Source organism: Lonchura striata, chromosome 9, assembly GCF_046129695.1.
Source record: "Lonchura striata isolate bLonStr1 chromosome 9, bLonStr1.mat, whole genome shotgun sequence".
NCBI lineage: Eukaryota > Metazoa > Chordata > Aves > Passeriformes > Estrildidae > Lonchura > Lonchura striata.
The window spans coordinates 21,371,037-21,389,223 of record NC_134611.1 but is presented as its reverse complement, the minus strand read 5'-3'; the positions used below and the strand labels follow the sequence as shown (position 1 = coordinate 21,389,223).

At 39.3% G+C, this 18,187-nt stretch overlaps 2 protein-coding genes across 6 annotated transcripts in view; both read right to left on the bottom strand.

Annotated features, from left to right (window-relative positions):
* The window catches only part of HCCS (holocytochrome c synthase), a 21,033-nt gene extending 19,425 nt beyond the window's left edge, over window positions 1–1,608 (bottom strand). Inside the window, exon 1 of the mRNA XM_021525629.2 lies at window positions 1,562–1,608. The gene's annotated coding sequence lies outside the window, so the exon portion shown is untranslated. The remainder of the gene's footprint in view (window positions 1–1,561) is intronic.
* The window catches only part of TLCD4 (TLC domain containing 4), a 26,174-nt gene extending 7,987 nt beyond the window's left edge, over window positions 1–18,187 (bottom strand). Inside the window, exons 1-6 of one of the 5 annotated variants that reach the window (XM_021525657.2) lie at window positions 17,982–18,187; window positions 12,858–13,023; window positions 8,330–8,419; window positions 5,507–5,565; window positions 3,489–3,583; window positions 1,562–1,635 (exon numbers count right to left, since the gene is read on the bottom strand). In XM_021525657.2, the coding sequence (XP_021381332.1) occupies window positions 1,562–1,635; window positions 3,489–3,583; window positions 5,507–5,565; window positions 8,330–8,419; window positions 12,858–13,012 (473 nt within the window). In that variant the 5' untranslated portion in view covers window positions 13,013–13,023; window positions 17,982–18,187. Of the gene's footprint in view, window positions 1–1,561; window positions 1,636–3,488; window positions 3,584–5,506; window positions 5,566–8,329; window positions 8,420–12,857; window positions 13,024–14,563; window positions 14,663–16,990; window positions 17,555–17,608; window positions 17,721–17,981 lie in introns of those variants that run through there. The other 4 variants (XM_021525666.2, XM_021525675.3, XM_021525650.2 and 1 more) reach the window with 4 other exon arrangements.

The following is an 18,187-nucleotide window of genomic DNA, read 5'->3' as shown; positions in this document are numbered from 1 at the left end:
TGTCAGTATTCAAAGACCCACAATCTCACCATGGGCATTTTAAAAGTATAACAAATTACATTTAATAGCCAGATGTACCACAGTTCTTTCTAACGCCACAGTCTGAAAGGCAAGCACCAGTGGAGGAAACCACATGAACCCAGGATGGCATCCTATCTTGACAGAAGCTGGGACAACAGCCATTCACATGGACATAAATAACAATATAAACCCTTTTTTCTTCATGAAGTTTAAAAAAGTGTTTATTTAGTCTTTAGTTTCTCTGTGCACACAGAGCACAGGCTACAACAGACCTATAGCCCACTCAACTGCACTGGGGCAGAGGAGAGCAGCCTCTGGAGAGCTCCATTATCCCATCCTGTCCTCCTGTGAATTCGAGTTTACCAAACTGCTGTTCAAAAGGGACCACAGCACAATCCTTTTTGTTTGTAAGAGCTCTGAGGAATGAATCAGTGTCATGAAACACTTCAGAGATTACAGTCACAATGCAGTGATGGGCAATAGCCTGTCTGCAGGAAGAATGTAGTTTCTATTTGCCTTATCCTTTCCCTTCCAGACATCTGGAAAAGCAAACAGATGCCACACATACAGCCCAAAAAGCATGGTTAAGGAAAAGGCATCTGATACACTGAAAGTCCTCATCCTACCATGCAAAAAACTGGAGGAAGAGGAGAAGACTGCAGCCATGCTCTGTACCAAAGCCCCTCGCCTGAGATGAAATCTTTCTGGGGCAAATCCTATCCCCAGCTGTGGCCTGAAGGCTGCAGAGTGAGGGGAGAGGCCACCCTCCCCACAGCACCGTGAAACTCCAGACTCTTTCCCCTTGCAGCAGTATGTGGCATTATCAGCCTCCTTTTCTGATGCAGCAGCACATCAGGTAAAAACACTTGAACCATAGCCAGGGCAGGCTCTGAGCTCTGCAGGACAAGCTTCAGCCCCTTTCTTCTCTAATCACAGGTGTGAAGATTAACCATTTCAGATATAGCTAAGTGCTCAAAGTAACTTGCAGGACTATTTTTCAAAGCAAATAAAGAACAAACATTTCTATTATTCTAGATATTCATATGCATATATTAATACTGATCTACATGTGTGGAATATTGGAAAATAAATTTCAAATTATACAGGACAATGCAACTTCATTCTAGGATTCTAATGACAACATTATCTTGCTTCTTTTTCTCGTCCATGATACAAAGAAAAAACATCCATATTGAAGATGGCTTTATTATAAAAAATAAATTAATATACAAAAGTTAATAAATAATATTTTATTTGTGAATTTTTGTCTGGTATTTTCATAAAAAGCTGGCATTTCATACAAAGCCTGGTCTAATCTAGAAATCAACTCTGAGATGAATACATTAGTTATACTGTTGCAGCTATAGCAGCAAAATGTTTTCATAGCAAAAAAGACTTTCATATAGTAATTTGTAGTTCAATACATATAAATTCCCTGTCAGCAGACATTTGACAACTATAAAAAGACTCCCTAAGTGACAGAAATAGTAATGCAGATAAAATTTTAAAAGAACTACAGAAAACCTCCCTAAACACTTACCGCTGATTGACAAAAGGAGTGGAGAACTCTGCAAGGAGACGGAAGTTTCCAAAATAAGCCAGCAGACCTTTGCTCTGGTTAGCAAAACAAAACAGACATACAAAAATTAACAATGTAGATGTGAAATTGTCATTTGAGTCTTTAAGTATACACAGAATGATACATCATCTCAACTTATATAATCAAACTGAGTTTGGCCAGCTTTCTTGCACTTTCAGAGCAAGTTTTCTCACAAAAGCTGCAATTGTCCTTCAGGTATCTCCAATCAGAAGCTTCTCACTTCAAATAAAACTTTATAAGACCTACAGTTAAATGGCCATGAGAAGCTAACTAGAGAAGGTTTGCACAAGTAGTCATAGATTACTAATTACCATGATAGCATTACTGTCTTAAAGAATCTCATACATTTTTAATTTTTCAACATTTAAACAAGAGACACTTTATCATTGTAGGAACATATTTAGCCAAAGCGAAGATGAATTCCCAGCTCTTATTTGACAGCAGGGAAGGGCACAGGATTCCTTTCTTCCCTCCTGCAGAGGGCAGGGGTGGCCCTTGCCAGCAGCTCTGCCAGGTCCCTGCCGTGCCCGTGGGTCGGGCACAGCTCCTCCATGGGCACATCCACACCACAGCCCCTGCAGCTGAGCTCTTCCCTCCAGGTGACAAGCAGCATCCACTTACACAATTGCTGGCTAAGCAGCAGTTTGCAGAGGTAGAAATAAATAGATTGGGGGTTTTTAATTTCCTTAGGTTTCCTAAACACCCTATGGAGTGAGTGCCATTATTCCTCTTTCCCCCACCAAGCAAGTAAATACCCACTACTTTGAGCTTTTCACATCAGTTTGCACTCACCTAAGAGAAAATCTGTGTGTTTAACCAAATTCTTTCCTATCCCCAAAAGGCAATTTGGAAATAACATACTTAGGGGTAACTTTCTCTGAAGACTACAGACTGAGAGCAACACACTGGCATCCCAGGCAGAGCTAGAGCCACATAGAAATAAATGCTTTTAAAGAAGCTTACACTAATATAATGCTTTCTGTTTCCTCTAGAAACAGCTAATGAATTTTCTGCATGGGGGATTAGCCTTGGTAGTGGTATTTTCGTTATATAATATCCAGCTCTAATTCACTTTCATCCATGATAATATTAGTAAATTTAATTATCTTCAGCCAGAAACAGAGTATTTATTTGACAGTGTACTTCAGCCCCTTTAAACCATTACATGGCAAATCTGACACTAATCTGGCATCTCAACACTTTTAGTATTATAAGCCTGGGATTCACAGTAGGCAGGGAAGATATCATTAAGGTTGGAAAAGACCTTCTCAAGATCGAGTGCAACCATTAACTGTGCTTTGTGTGCTCACCATTAAACCATATCCCCAGGTGCCACATCCACATGCCTTTCAAACTTGCAGGGATGGTGATTCCACCACTTCCCTGAACACTTGCCTGACCACCCTTTCAGTGTAGAAATTCTTCCTACTATCCAAAGCAAACCTCCCCTGGCACAACTTGTGGCCACTTCCCCTCATCCTGTCACTTGTTACCTGGGAGACAGAAGTAGAACATAGCCACTTGAAACCATTTCCTTCTAACTTTCCAACTAAATATTCAAGCTTGTGGTTCTATTTAAAACCCTGTTCTATAATCATATGAAAAGCTCTTCTGTTGAAGTCTATTTACAGCAAAAACTGAGAAAAGTTTCTAAGTTCAACAAAGTTACACATTTTTGTTGGAGTGTAACATTGAAAAGTCATGCATTTACCATAAACAACTGATAAAAACATTTTTAAATAATGATTAAAGTATAAGTATGCCTTTCATTAACCAGTGAAATATTTTTAACATTAAGCAAGGGAGGTCTATAAAAGCTGCTTCTTTAACCTCATCTGCTTATGTTACAAGAAAATACAGCACTTACCAGTACAAAATAGTAAGCATACAGAGCTGCCAAGTGATGTATTACAAAAAATTTGTCACCAATTGCCTTCCAGTAGTAAATAATAAGCAACAGATCTACAAGAGAACAGAAATAACTAAAAATAACTATTTATTATACAATCATTTTATACATATTATACAATCATATTATACAGAATAGCTTCTGTACATTTTAGAGATATACCAAGATATGGCATCAGTAGAAACCCTCTGAATTAATGATGTCTGAAGAGATCTTTATCCTATCTTTATCCTAAAGACTTTACTTCAGTCAAAGCATTAGGCAATAGTATTCTCCCAACAATTTCCATAAATTATTACTTTCCACATCAATGGAAATACAGACACAATAAGTTTAGCCTAAGTATTTTGAAAGGAAAAGGTGGATCCTGAATCTCAGAGTGACTTCACACTTATGACCCCAAAAATCTAGAACAAATGACATAAAAAAAAAAAGCAAGTCTGCAGGGGGCATAGCAAACATACAAATACATGCAACAAATACAAGGATCTATTACAGAGAACCTCTGAATCAAAATATAATGTATATTAGTAAATTTGGAACCATTTACCAAAACTATTTTGCAAGAGGCACTTGGAATAAGAAGCATATTTGCTTTATTAAATCCCAAATTTCTAACTACTGCAAAAGCGATATAGCAAGTTAGTGTTAAAAAGAAAGCTTTAATACAAAATAAACAAAAAAAAAAAAAATCTTTCTTCCATGGTGGTCTGAGAATTCAGAAGATCTTGTTCTCTCTACTGGAACAAGCAATTTCTGTCCTACTTTCTGCAAATGAGTACTTTGGACTGGAATATTATTGACCAAGGTTCCAAATCAAAGACTTTACCCCTGTGCCTTTCTAAAGTCCAGAGTGTGCCTTGATCTCTTTTATATTAGCTATCCTCAGGCAGGGCTCTACATCATCTGACACAGCTGCTCACTTCCTATTAATAATTAAACATCAACTATATAGGGAAGTGAGAGAGAATGAGTGGTCAGGTTGAGATGCCTGTTCAAAGGCATCATTAATTCATAATGAAAGTTTAATGTATAATTATTCAAAAATAGATACTGATTAATTTAAACATGGCAGCTGAAGCTATGAAAAACCCCAGACACTTAAAGTAATGCACAGTTTAACTGAATATGCTGATCACCAGATTATCAGTTTCACTGGGTTGAGAAACCCAGTATGAGATAACCAAGTCTGTGGCCCAGTCTCTGATCAGAGACTTCATCCTAACATGAGCAGTTCTCACTGAAAAATAGTCCAAGTCACAAGTTACTGCTTTGATAAGCCAGTATTATCCCGACACAACATAAAATAAAGCTCCAAAGCATTTTGTAGCAAAATTTCCATGCCAATTTTAGTTGACAGAAAAATTAAGAATGTAGGAAAATTAACATAAAAAATTAACATAAAAATTTAACCAAAAAAAAAAAAAAACAAACCACATGTAGGAATAAATAACATACAAAACAAATAATTCCCATGTTTTATACATGGCTGAATTTTGCCTTAAAAGGAGACTAAAAGATGGGCAGGCAGGATCCTATGGCATCATTTTCCTCAGCTTGTATTAAGAGTTACTAAGATTCTTCTGCCAGCATTCTGAGGTCACAGGAACACACGATGGAAGAGCTATGAGTTGTAGGCACTGAGAAGAGAGTGAAGGGCACTGCTCTAACACCTTCTCAACTGCCAAAGGACAAAACTGAGCTGGAGCTGGTGGTTGTACATCAAACCATGACAAAGCCACACCGTGGTATTTCCTCAATGCTTGAGGAGATATTCCATCTGTCACATATGCTAGCAAGATCCTGTGATTTCACCACAACATACAAATCCATTAGCAAGTTTAAAACTGGCAGTAGAAACTGTATTGTGTACATATACCACATCTTCACCACAGCAGCTCAGCATAAACATGTATGTATAGTGACTCAATATAAGTAAACAGGTCATGCAGGCTATATACATGTTGCATAATTACCAGAAATGAGGTAGCCTGTGGTAATAGCAATATTCAGCTTCACAATTGAAGGGTCACCCCTGTAAACATACCAAAAATACATAGTTACAGCCTAATTTGCAAAGGACATACACATCTCAAACACCATGCTGATCAGTAAGAGATTATGCAATCTAGTTAAAGAAGGGCTCTAATCATACAAGTGGATTCCTTTTCCACCCAAATACAAGACACCTACTAACTACCCTAATCAACCAACCCCCGCCTTGGTGCAGAGACTACCCCAAGAGCCCTGCTAGAGATTTGCACTGAAACCCAGCAAGTACTCTGAGCTAGCTTCTCAGGAAACTGAGGATAAAAGAGAACAGCCCAGTCTCTGTCTCTTACCCTTTAACTGATCCACTCTTTGGCTCCATTTTTGTTTTCTGCCAGTGCTAAAAGTTTGTTAAGGGTGACAAAAATATCTTGCTCAGTTGGTTCCTTTCATATTCATAATCAGATGAATGTTTATAGGGATAAACAGAGTAGAAGGACACAGGAAAGGAATTATTTGCCAGTTCTCTGAAGCCAAAGAACCTTTGAGCAGAATTGCTTTTCAGAGTGGTTTCCACACCTTCTATCCCCTCTCTTTTAGTGCCAAACATTCAGCAATAGCACACCCACAACTTCAGCTCCTCTAGAATGTTCAACAAACCCAAACTTGTGAATACAGCTCAAGAAAGGGAAGCATCCATGTTACAGCAAGCAATGTTTGTTCTTCTCTCCACTGTCCTCTGCACATTCCTACTTTGAGGAGTTTGGTAAGCAAGTCTTTTTTCCTTGGCACAAGGATTGTAACTTAATTTTTAAATTAAGTTGTGCAACTAGTCTAGCTATGTTTTGTGTAAATATGAATTGAGCTTCAAATGACAGGTCAACAGATCCATAAAATGTAGACTGCTCAAGACAAGCTGTGAAAGCTAACTGCACTTACAGCCTACTCCAATACAAAGTCTGCCTCAGCCAGAACACAGTAAAATGCTATTACTTAACTATTTTTTATTAATCCTATTGGAAGGGAGCAGTGGGAAGAGATTTCCTGTATTATTACAATCTGATCACTAAATTGTAAAGCTTTTCTAGTGTCTAAAACTAACTGTTCCCCTCAGTGAGATGTTAGTTTACAGGAAAATAGGACTCACAAAACCAGAATTCTGCTGTTAGGTGAAGAAAAATCATTACTAGGAGAGTCTGGAATTCACTCCATCTGTTAAGATTGGCCATAGATGTTCTGTTAAATACAGCCTGAAATGGGAACATTTTTCCATAGTTTCAAAACTTGGTATCATGAGCTACATATGTAGTGGGCTAAGTGCTTCTTTAGGTTTAGACATAGAATGTAGACAGATATGTTCTCCTAACTTTAGCAGAAACTCTTGACATAGAGGGCTCATGTTAGAGCTCCCAGCTGCAGCAGCAGCATCATAACTAAACTTCTCAGGGGTCCCAACACACTTCAGCACATCACCACCAAGACTAAGCCTGCGCTCAAGAGCCTTCATATTCTCCAGAGAAGATGCAAAGGACTGAATATATGAAATTGGTTCCTTGATAATGGTAGACATGACTTAACTGGATAGGACAGGGAATGGTTCACTTCCCTCCTTTTTTTCCCTAGAGAATGGTCACTTTGCATCAAACTTCCTCTAGGCTGCACTGTCCATCTGTCACATCCTTTCAAGAAGAGTCCATGTTAGAATCCCAAATTATTCTCAATAAATGGAGAACTCAGAATTTAGTCTAAAATCTTCCAGATTTCCTGACCTATCTCCTTGAATGGAAGGTGCAATGGAATTAATGAGCCCTGATGTCTGCAGGCCAATTTTGATGCAAGCAACAGCCCAGAGTGACAAACAGGGAGTGACTTGAATAAGCAAATGGAAAGAACTCTCTCTTTGGTGATTACTAAGAAGGTATGTGTGGCAAATGAATTACACATGAAGATGCACGGGCAGATAAAACAAAGAAAAATCCATAAAACTGACTTTCTTTCAACTTCTTTGCAGATACAGAGTTATATAAAATGCTAATCAAACATCAAACTCGAAAAACTGTAATGACTATGAAGTGAATAGTCATAGGAAACAGCCTGTTCTCCTATGAAGCTACAACTTAATCCACTTATTTATGTCTTCTCCTTCTCCTTATCTGATCTCTACCACCTCCACACTTTCTACCATGTGATTCTTACTACCACAAAAACAATTTCTCCATCATCTGTGTTAGTCTCTAGTACATACAGAAAAAAAAGAAAAGTTTTATGAGAAGTCCCAGACAATCAGAAAATGTCACACACAACACTGGTGCTTTCCTGGAGCTTACCAATGCTCCAGTCTCTATTATGATCTACTGCATCTATTTTCAGGCATTACCTGACAGCAATACTACATTCTCTCTCCATTAAACCCAAACCATTTGCAGGTTCAATGGAGAACTTTCACACAGATACACACTGCTGATCTGATACAGCTTTTCAATTTCACTTTATAATTATTACTGTAAATAGCACAGTTTCAGTCATACTGACTTATAGTTACAGTTTACTCTTTAATAATTGAATATGCTATTTCAAATCTATTGCTTGTATTTTATCTATTTCACTTCAAAGAGACACATTGAACCAAGACACTAATACTGACACAATTGTTATCAAATTTTCAAATAGTACAGACAAAAAAACAAACACATTATTTTAATGGAAAATAAAACAATCATTCAGTACTGAATACACTGCAGGAGCCCTTTTTTTCTTCTCAATTGTGTTCTTTCATTGTGCAACGACAACATATATGTAACATGCCTTACCAGAGATGGTCAGCATTAACAGCATCATCGTACAATAAAATATAAAGGCAAAATCCTCCAACCACCAAGGCATGGAATGTGGACACTGTCCTGAAAGAGAGATCACAGTCACAAGGAGGTACTGCCATTCACAACTTCCCATACTGTGCTTAAGGATGGCATTCTCAACTGCCTCCAGATACTTCTGTGGGAGACAATCATCTGTTCTCTATGCTACATCCAACCACTTACACAATGACAGGTGGGAAAAAACAGTCAAAAAGATTGGAGTGGGATTGACGGTATCAGATACAAAGTGAGTCTTAAAAGTAAGGGAGATCTAAGTTTTCTTCCAATGATCCCATATATTAATGAATCCTTAAAGACAGTATGACATCTAGCTCTCTAACAAATGCTTTCTGTATTGTCCCATTTGCTGGAAAATGTATATGCAATTTCATACTCAGATTAGCCCAGCAACAGCCTTTCAGGCACCAAATTAAGAGATCCATAATAAGTTTGGATTTGGAAGGTGGTATTAAATAAAAAATCCTAAGGTTCAGATACAATTTCTAGTGCATTTGAAGTAGATTCTGGTTTTCAAAGAGAAAACTTGTATAACTTGGTTGTAGCTGAGTACTCAAGGTATAACAGCTACAGGCTTATATAAATTAGCAGCTTTCTAGCAGACAAGGGAAATATAAAATAAACATCATAGTTATCAAGGTTGTCTTGTCCCTACCTGGGTACTAGACACATTTTTCCTCCAAAGACAACAGTCTCCAGTTTACAAGCTGCATGCACAGTGTAGATAAACTCTGTATGTTAACAAGAATGCACTTTTAGAGAAATATCTATTTACAGGAGCCCCAGCAGGGTTCTGCCAGCACACGGGCCAGGGCCCCTCCTGCCCTTTCAGTCCACATGTATTCTTGGAAAGTAGAACAATGCCATGGGCATGGCTCCAAAATGTGTAACCTTCCTGCTCTAGCCACGGGTTTAACTCAGCTATAAGCTGTACCTAATCCTGTGTAGCTACTGTCTGCTTTCCCACTTTCTAAATGTAATTAGAAAGGAAAAAAAAAAAAAAAAAGTGAAAAAACATCCATAGGGAATCACAGATACTGTTTGAAAGATGAGAACTACGTTCAGTGCTGTGTGATTGGAAACACTTCACACCATATTCACAGCACCAACCATATACACACAAATGCACAGATGCTGTTAGTTATTATTCTTGTCTTTGTACATATTGAATACATGTATTTGGAAGTCATTAATATTTTACATGTCCTTAAGGCACTCTCAGGAATCTAAGCTCTACCATGCAAGATTTGAAGAAAACATCTTACTTCCTGCAGAAGACTTTGCAAAGAAAGAGGTTAAAATCCCTACTCCATTTCCAGAAGTGGAATTATTATCTATTGGCAATAGAAGGTTCTGTAACTATTCATAAAAGAGACTGTATTTACAATTTGTTTCAAGAATGTCACTGTGCTATTTTCAGCAGCTTTTTCAATAGTGTGCCAGGAAAATGAATGGAGATTAGTATAATATGGGTAGTCCAAAACTGGATGAGAACAATTAATAATCATTACAGTACAGGCTGCACTTCTGCCCTCTCTTCTTTTAACAAAGAAAGAAAATTTCATTATCAGAATTTTAATGATAATTAATAGTTTAATTAAAAGGTGTACTCTTGTAACACAGGATTTAAAAAAGATAGGAACTTTTCTTGCTTTTTAAAAACAAAGCAAAACATGCAAGATTAGTGTCTGAGAAATACCTGGAATTTTTGAACTTGAGGAGAGGATAAAGCTACAAGAAGGAAAATTTGTCCTAACATATAGCTTATTCGTTTACAGTTGCAATTTGTCTTTGAAGAGGCTATTTACCTGAACCTTTCTGTTTAGAATACAAGTTATACACAAGTAGAACACTTGATGGGAGTGAAAGAAAAGAAAAGGCAGCAGATTTCCTCCTTAACTCTGGACTTTGAAGCTTTTCCATAGACAGGGCAGAAGGGAAATAGTACAACAGTCCATTTTAATAAGGAATCTAGGTCAAGCTATCAAGCTCTGTACATTTCCTTGAAATTTTTTTCAAAGCTTGCATCCTTTAACTCCTCATTAAGCTGCAAACAAAAAACAGCTGCAATGCTAGGTTGCAGACTTGCTTTTTTTTTTTAATTTTTTTTTTTTTTTCACAACTACTTAATAGTAGTACAACCATCTATTATAGGAGAGGTGAAAGGAATATATGTACAGCTTGAAGAGTTATACTACATCTGTGACCAAATATAATTTTTAACTCAATTTGAGTGTCCATATACTTCAGATGCCAGAAGCAATTACTTTATTGCTTCATAATTCTTGGAAGGTCAGAATGAACAAACTGACAGCATGGAAAATACAGTTAAGAGCTGCAGCTCAAATGTTTGATTACAAAGCTCTCCAAACTGTAACAATATATTTTCAATGCTACAGCTCATTTCAGGCAGATACCCTCTTCCAGACCCAGCTGAGCTGATAAAAATGCATAACCATCCTCTGTGCCAGTTTCCTTAGCACTGCCAACAGAATCATTTGTGTGCACACTCCCTACACCAGTTCAATACAGGACAGAATAACAACCATCTACTTTTAAATAATTTAAGTGAAACCAACAGATTTTACTGGGACATAGTAACTGTCTCTACCTGCAGAGCTCTCTGCAGAATAAATACATACTCTACATTCTCTGAACTTGCAAGATGCTCCTTTGAAGCCTCTCTTCATTTCCAATACTGGAGTGAGAGGGCAGTTTGACAAAGCACTGTGTTTGGTTAGCAGAGCTGAAGTAACACAGGCACAGCTAGCCTTTCTTTCCCTTCATGCCCTCCTCAGTTATAACACCCACAAGACGCTGATGAACCATGCTTTGTGTTTCATGCCTTCTACCTCCTGAACTGGATGAAGCCTGGAATCACAACCCATCACAACATCTACATCCTGCTATCAACCCCAAGGAAGAAAAAAGCACAAAGAGGTAAAAAAGGCCATAATTGGGGTACTGTATCAAGTTGAGCAGTTAAACACCTTATTGCAAAGTAGCCCAGAGATTATGGAGCAGCTTATTTCCAGCACACTTGTGATGTGTAAAACAATTCATGTTATTATGCAAAGCACTACACCAGCATAGCGCTACCAGGCATGGGGTAAGTTCTCATAAAGCCTATTATGCAATTCAAAGGATATTTGATGTGGCTTATAGACAATAGTGCAGCTTCACAGGGGAACAGTTTAGTTTACTTCTCCTGTCTACCTCTTATTGTTAATTGGAAGAGAGAGATAAACCTAAGCTGCACTGATACTGTGAACTGGCATCCTACACAGTTATTCTGGCAGATAGGTAATTATTCAAAGATGGAACTGAAATCAAGATGGTGCCTTTAACAACACGGCAGGTGGACATTTGCCAAATGGAAGGGCAAGGCTATTTGAGTTGCTAATGCTGCCTAGAACAATGGAAACAACTTTAAAAAGTATCCACCTGATACTAAACAACACTGAGGAAGAACAGAACCGCAGCTAATGCATTTTGAGTGCAGTGACAACATGCAGTACACATTTTTGAGCTTTAAATTTGGGAAACAGCTGAAAAAATATTTTAAAGTTGTAATAGGCTACTCAAAGTTATACTGGACCAATTAATTTCAACCGGAGAACCCTGTGTGCCATATATACCCTCTCAGAGTAGCATGTTGCAAATAAAACCTCATTGATCACCCCATTTTCAATTACTATCTTATACTTCCCTTATGGCTTAAAAGACTCATGGGTCAAACAAGTTTCCAGAAGTCCTGTATCTGAGGAAACGAGTGAAATGCAGGTGGATCCATCCCACTAATGGAAATGCAGAAACACAGAGAGAGAGAGGAATGTTTTTGGACTGAGTTTCCATGACTCCTTCTTGCATGTGTACCCTGTGTCTGCTATAGCTTCCCCTCCTCCGCCTGCAGTCTCCTTTCCCAACAAAACATATGAACCTGACTCTCTTCAACACTACACCAGTGTCACTAAATTCCTTGGGAAACCTTAACCTATATAAAACAGTTTGTAGTGTAGTAGCACCAGGTGAACAGAGAGCAAACTGCTTTGCTCCCAAAAGCATGACCAGAGATACACTGGGACTCAGAATAAACTCCCATAATTTTGATTTTCACACATGCTTGGAAAGGAATTTTTTATCCCTTCTCATTACTAGAAGCATCACAGAGCATGGCTTCAGTTTATTACCTCACCAGTCTCTCTTTTATCTTTGTACTGACCTTTACGTGGGCATCACTGTCTCACAAAGTGTTTAATGTACAAGTGCTAGTAATGCTGTGTTCCCATGAAGGGGCCTCAACATTTCACATGCATTATTTGTCCAGTGCTTAGAGCCAGCCCTCTGATCTTTACAAACATTTAACTAATAGGGGTTTCTTCAGTCTTACACAAACACACACAGGTGGTTCTGGTGTCCATGATTTCAGGTAGATCTCTAACTGTTGTTTTGAACACTTTACCTTGAATTCCATTCGATCTTCCTTTTTTGGCTGAGATTGTTAAAACCAGGTGTTATTTGTGTTGACACCCAAGAACTTAAAACATGGAACAGGAGCTGAAATACAGTAAAACTGGCAACAGCAATGCCAATAGTCAGGTTGCTGAAGGAAGCCATTGTTCTTCAACCTGTGAAGAGAAGCAGAAGGCAATTTCACTCTATTCTCCATTTAATTAATTTAAGCAAACACAGAAAGTGTTTTTGACACAAACTTACCAACAGAAATATTATTCACTAGAAGTTTCTACCTGTTCAATGTCTCTTCTGAAACATTAACAGTATAAAAGTATGCCCAAACTTTTAGATACACAAGTTGCATTTTGTTTTTGTTTTTTTTTTTAACATTTGCATATTATACATTTTTATGGACTAAAATTGCATGTATTTTATCTACACAGAAAGGGCAGTGAAGACCACTGACCAGGGCAACTGCCAGCTCTGCAGCCTCCACTCCTGTCCCAATAACCTCCAAAGTCAAAACTTGTTTCATTATTGCCAGATTGACTGCTGCCAACAGGAGTTTAAAACGCAACAATGGAATCAGATAAGCACAGAAGAGAGGTTTTTGGGTCAGCCCAGAGAAGCAGGAGCCTCGCTGCAGCTCTGTTTGTGCCCTTTGCAGAGACAGTAGCTCTCAATTCCCACTGTGCCCAGTCCTTGGGACAGGCTGCCGGCACTGGAGCTTCCTTCCTCCACAGAGCTCTGACCTCCGGCATTCCCACTCCCTGGAAAGCCTCTGCCATCAGAGCCGATTGGCTTCTCAGTTGCTGGATGTTCAGCTATTTCATGAGGCTTAAATACCAAAACAATTCCAAACATAAGTGTCAGTCTCTAAGTGCTTCAGTCGTTTTTCCTGAGTTGCCAATATTGGCAACACAGAATGATATTTTATCAGAAGCCACAAACTTCTGACATGCATTTCCAATTTGACAGTGAAGCGGTTTACACTCCAAGACAGGCAAAAGTTACAAACTCAAAAAATGTCAATGTCAATTAAGTTGAACAGGAAAGGGGGAAAAAAACCCAAACAGCTTAATTTCAAATATTTAAATAATTATTTTAATACCTATAAAAAGCCTGCTGTTACTTGTTTTAGATCTACTTAAGAAAGTATCTAAAAATGAAACAAAGACTTTTAGGACAGCATAATTTGATGTTACTCCAGCATCCTAATGGTCAGCAAAAGCAATACAATGACATAATACATTTATGTCAACCTTTATTTCATGTGCATTACAGAAAGAGTAAACATGCCTTTATGATTTTGATTCAGATTTTTGAAATAGTATCTGCATTGTAAATGGCAAGAAACTTGAACCTCAGGAAATAAAAATAGAGGAAAAAGTCCACCATAATAACAAAATAGTAACTTTTTTAAAATTAAGTACAATATTCTCACCTTGGGGTATAAATGGTGAGTGTATTGAAACATCTAGATCAGAAAAAACATACTTTCATCTTCAAAGATTTAGAAGCAGAAGGTTCAATGGTTTCAAAGTTTTCCACCTCTACCTCTTTCTTTTCTATTTATTCTCCCAGAACTGAAGGCAATAAAACTTCCTCTGACTACTACCCACAGAGCTACATGTATAAAAACAGAACGCAGGACAAAAAGAGTAGATTTGCTGAGTGAAATCTGCCTCTATCATGTAGAGTTCAAGGGCTTACTTCAGACCAGCTTTAATTCTGTCCTAGGGACTCCACAATTCTTGGAACATATTTGATGTGCTCATAGGGCCTATCTTCCTGCCCAGTTGAACCCAAAAGGAAGCCAGCTTGCATGCTCTGGGACAGCTAAACAATACAAATAACAGGGGCTGATTCAGTTCATAAATGCATTTTTAATCCAAACTAAAATTTTTATGTACACATACTGCAGTGCATTGCATCAAACTAATCAATTCCAGTTGTTTTCTGATGACCTGTTCTAGTGCAGCAGCATATAAATCCTGCATACTTTTTAACATTACTCTATCAGAACTTCCAATTTCAATTGCAATCCTGAATATTCAGTATTCTCAATTCCTCACACACTTCTCCATTTGCCTCCACTGACCAAGAAGACATAAAACACAAACTGAACTTTATATCCTTTTCACATAGTGTAAAGTACCAGAGATAATGGGTGTTAAGCTCAATTTTCTAAAACCTTACCATTTGAAGAAATAAAGCTATTTAGTATCTACCAGTTTAAACCCACTGAGAAGTACTGTATAGTGTCCAGTTCCAGATTCTAACCCCGAGGACAAAATGTTGTTATTACATTATCTCATTTGTAGCAATCAAGTCTCCTCTTGGACCATGTAAGGGGAAAAAAGAAATCACTTGGTTTAATTAATGAAGGAAGCCAAAATCCAGGTTAAGTACAAATATCTGCAGAAAATTAGCAAAACCACTGAGCATTAACCACACCTATTTCATCCTTTTGACTAAAATATAGCAATTCTCATGATGCTGCATTTTATTCACCTGCAACTACTATACTAGTATCTCTGAGTTTCAAAGACACTGACATAATCTTTTGGACAAGAGAAAACCATGTTTTGTTTTGTTTCCTTAGTACCAGAAGATTATATTAGGTAAGTAATGTTTCAGTTTTTGACAGGTGCTCATTTTAGTACAGATTATGGAATTAAACAACTGTGAAAACATCCCTTGAAATAAATGCATTAGAAAACTAATCTTTCACCTAAGCAGCCTGTGGAGGGAACTAATTTTTAAAAAAGGTACTTGCATGGAAAGTGCATGAACTGACTTTCAACAAATGCAGAACCATGATGCCCATGAAGGAGAATGGTACAATGGTTTTAAAGAAGAGAGGCAGACAAAAAAATTAATCACTTATTCTCTCTAGTTGGTCTCACAGATGCTCAAGTTTTGCAAGCTGGGTTTCATATATGCTTATCAAGATGCTGTTTAAGTATGGTAACTACCAAGTCCAGAATAATTTTATGTTTTACCTCAGCAATTAACAGTCTCATAATTTAATTTAATTCAAGGATCTGGTGTAAATACAGCATTTCACATGTGTTCGACTATAAACATTGTCCCATATGTATAGGTTGTTCTTTTCTCATATTTCCAGGTTGTTTTCAACTGTATCCTGTTTAACATGAAAATTTTCTGGTTTTTACCAGCTTTTCATTTACAAGAAAAATTATTCATGTTGTATGAACCTAAACAGCTTGTTGCATTGTGCTTGATGATTTAGAACAAGCACAATTAGCTTGATTACAATTTTCCTTTACAAAGTCCAAAGTTAGTAAGCCAGGCAGCTTCAACTACACTGTGGGTTTTTTTTACAAGTATCTTCTTGTATCTGTACAGCAAAGTCTGATCAAGATACAGAACTTTGTGGATTATGTATGAGCAGACACTTTATCACCCAAACTGCATAGTCATTGATTACTGTTCTGTCAGCTGATACGGGGTTTGAGCTAATGAGAGGCTGGCTGAGGAGGAGGTATAGTGTAACTACTTTGTAATGCAGGATAAACAACACAATACACAGGTTGGTTCTCCATCCAAAGATATTTGCCTTCTTACCCAAAATTACTGTCTTAAACATTTGGTTAGACAGTAATTGCATATGATCAGAACATCACTCTTGTAGCTTTTCAATGGAGTCTTTAGGTAAATAAATATTACCAAACACTTAAAACTAACATTTTTCAGCAAGGTATTGCTGTACATGCCTAGTGTGATTTCAAATTATTCTACTGACCCAATGACTTTGAAAAGGTTAGTAACACAGGTTTTTTCATCATACTCTGTAACAGCTAAAAATATCTTGGTTTTCATTTACTATTAGCATGCAGTGGTTTTCCTGCAATTCTGTTTCTACTTGAAATTTAGAAAACAATATCCATTCACCCCCAGTATAACACTATAAACTCCTGATAGAAACAAGTTGGCACTTAATGAAAGAGGATAAAGGAGCAGGAAAGTTATCAACTGTTGTACTATCAAAAGTATTTAGCATTTAAGTTCTCCTCCTCTTACTCTTTCTACATCACAAAAATAAGAAATTTAACAGTGTAGCAACAAGACATGGTAAGAAGGTGCAGTGGAAGGTTTAAGGCCCACAGCTCTTACTTTCTTCGAGGCTGGATTTCCAGATGAGTTGGATCAATTTCCAAACAAGATTACACCGTAAAGCTGCTATTGATACGAGGACATCACATGAAATAATGCGCTCTCCTGATCCGCTTAAAACTGAAAGCCAAATCCAACAGCTGTAAAACTTGTCAGAGCAATCTGCAGAGAGCAACTGGACTACTGACTGTTTCCACATTTTATAATAAGCCCAGTAACAAAAGCAGTGCTGGAGCTTTGCTGTGCTCTTGGTTCTGAATGGTAGATCCTATTCGTTTGAGATCTCATTTAGCTCAGTAAGCAACGTTAAGGAGAAACACAACAAAATTCAAGCTACTCACACTTAAGCCGTTCCCTTTTCTGTTTAAGGCTATTCACACCCTAAACTCCACTCAGCTTTCTGCTCTTAAAACATCAAAGCAACCGGCAGATAAAGCATTCGTATAAAGGCAGTGTACTCAGGATGAGCTGGCCGCTGCCAAACCATTTACCGAAATTCCTCAAGCCCCGCAAGCAGCCCGGAGTCGCAAAGCCCCTGAGAGGGAACCCGCCCAGGCTCGGTGGGCGCGGAGGGCCCCGGGCTGGCCCCGAGGGACGCTGCCCCGAGCCGGGCATTACCTCGCCGTGCCGGGCACCCGCGGCGCCGCCGCTCGCAGCGGCCCGAGCGGGCAGGGGCGGGCAGGGGCAGGAGCGGCAGCCGAGCGCAGCAGCGCGGGGCGGGGGCAGGAGCGGCAGCCGAGCGCAGCAGCGCAGGCAGCGCGCACCCTCCGCGCTCGCTGCGGCGGGAGGAGGCGGCCCCGCGCAGCCCTGCGCTGTCAGCGCGCCCCGCGCCGCCGCCTGCGGCTCGCGGCCCTCGGGCCGCCCCGCGCTGAGGGAGGGGGAAGGGGCCGCTCCGCGCAGCCCCGCGGGGCGGGGGAAAGTTGCCGCACCGCCCCCGCCCCGCCAGCCCCGGCCCCAGCGCCCTGCCGCCTTCCTTCCCCGCCCGCCGCACCTGGGAGCGGGGTTACGGGGGCTGCGGCGCCGCCTCCTCCTTCTCCATGCCTTCCCCGCGGCGTCGGGGACGGGACAGCCCTTCCCGGGCGCAGGATGCTCCGGCGGGGATCGGGTTGCGGCAGCCGTAGCCTTAAAGGGGCCGAGCCGCCACCTGCCGCCGGGCTCCGCTCGCCGCCTCCGAGGGGCCGCGGCTCCCCCGGCCCC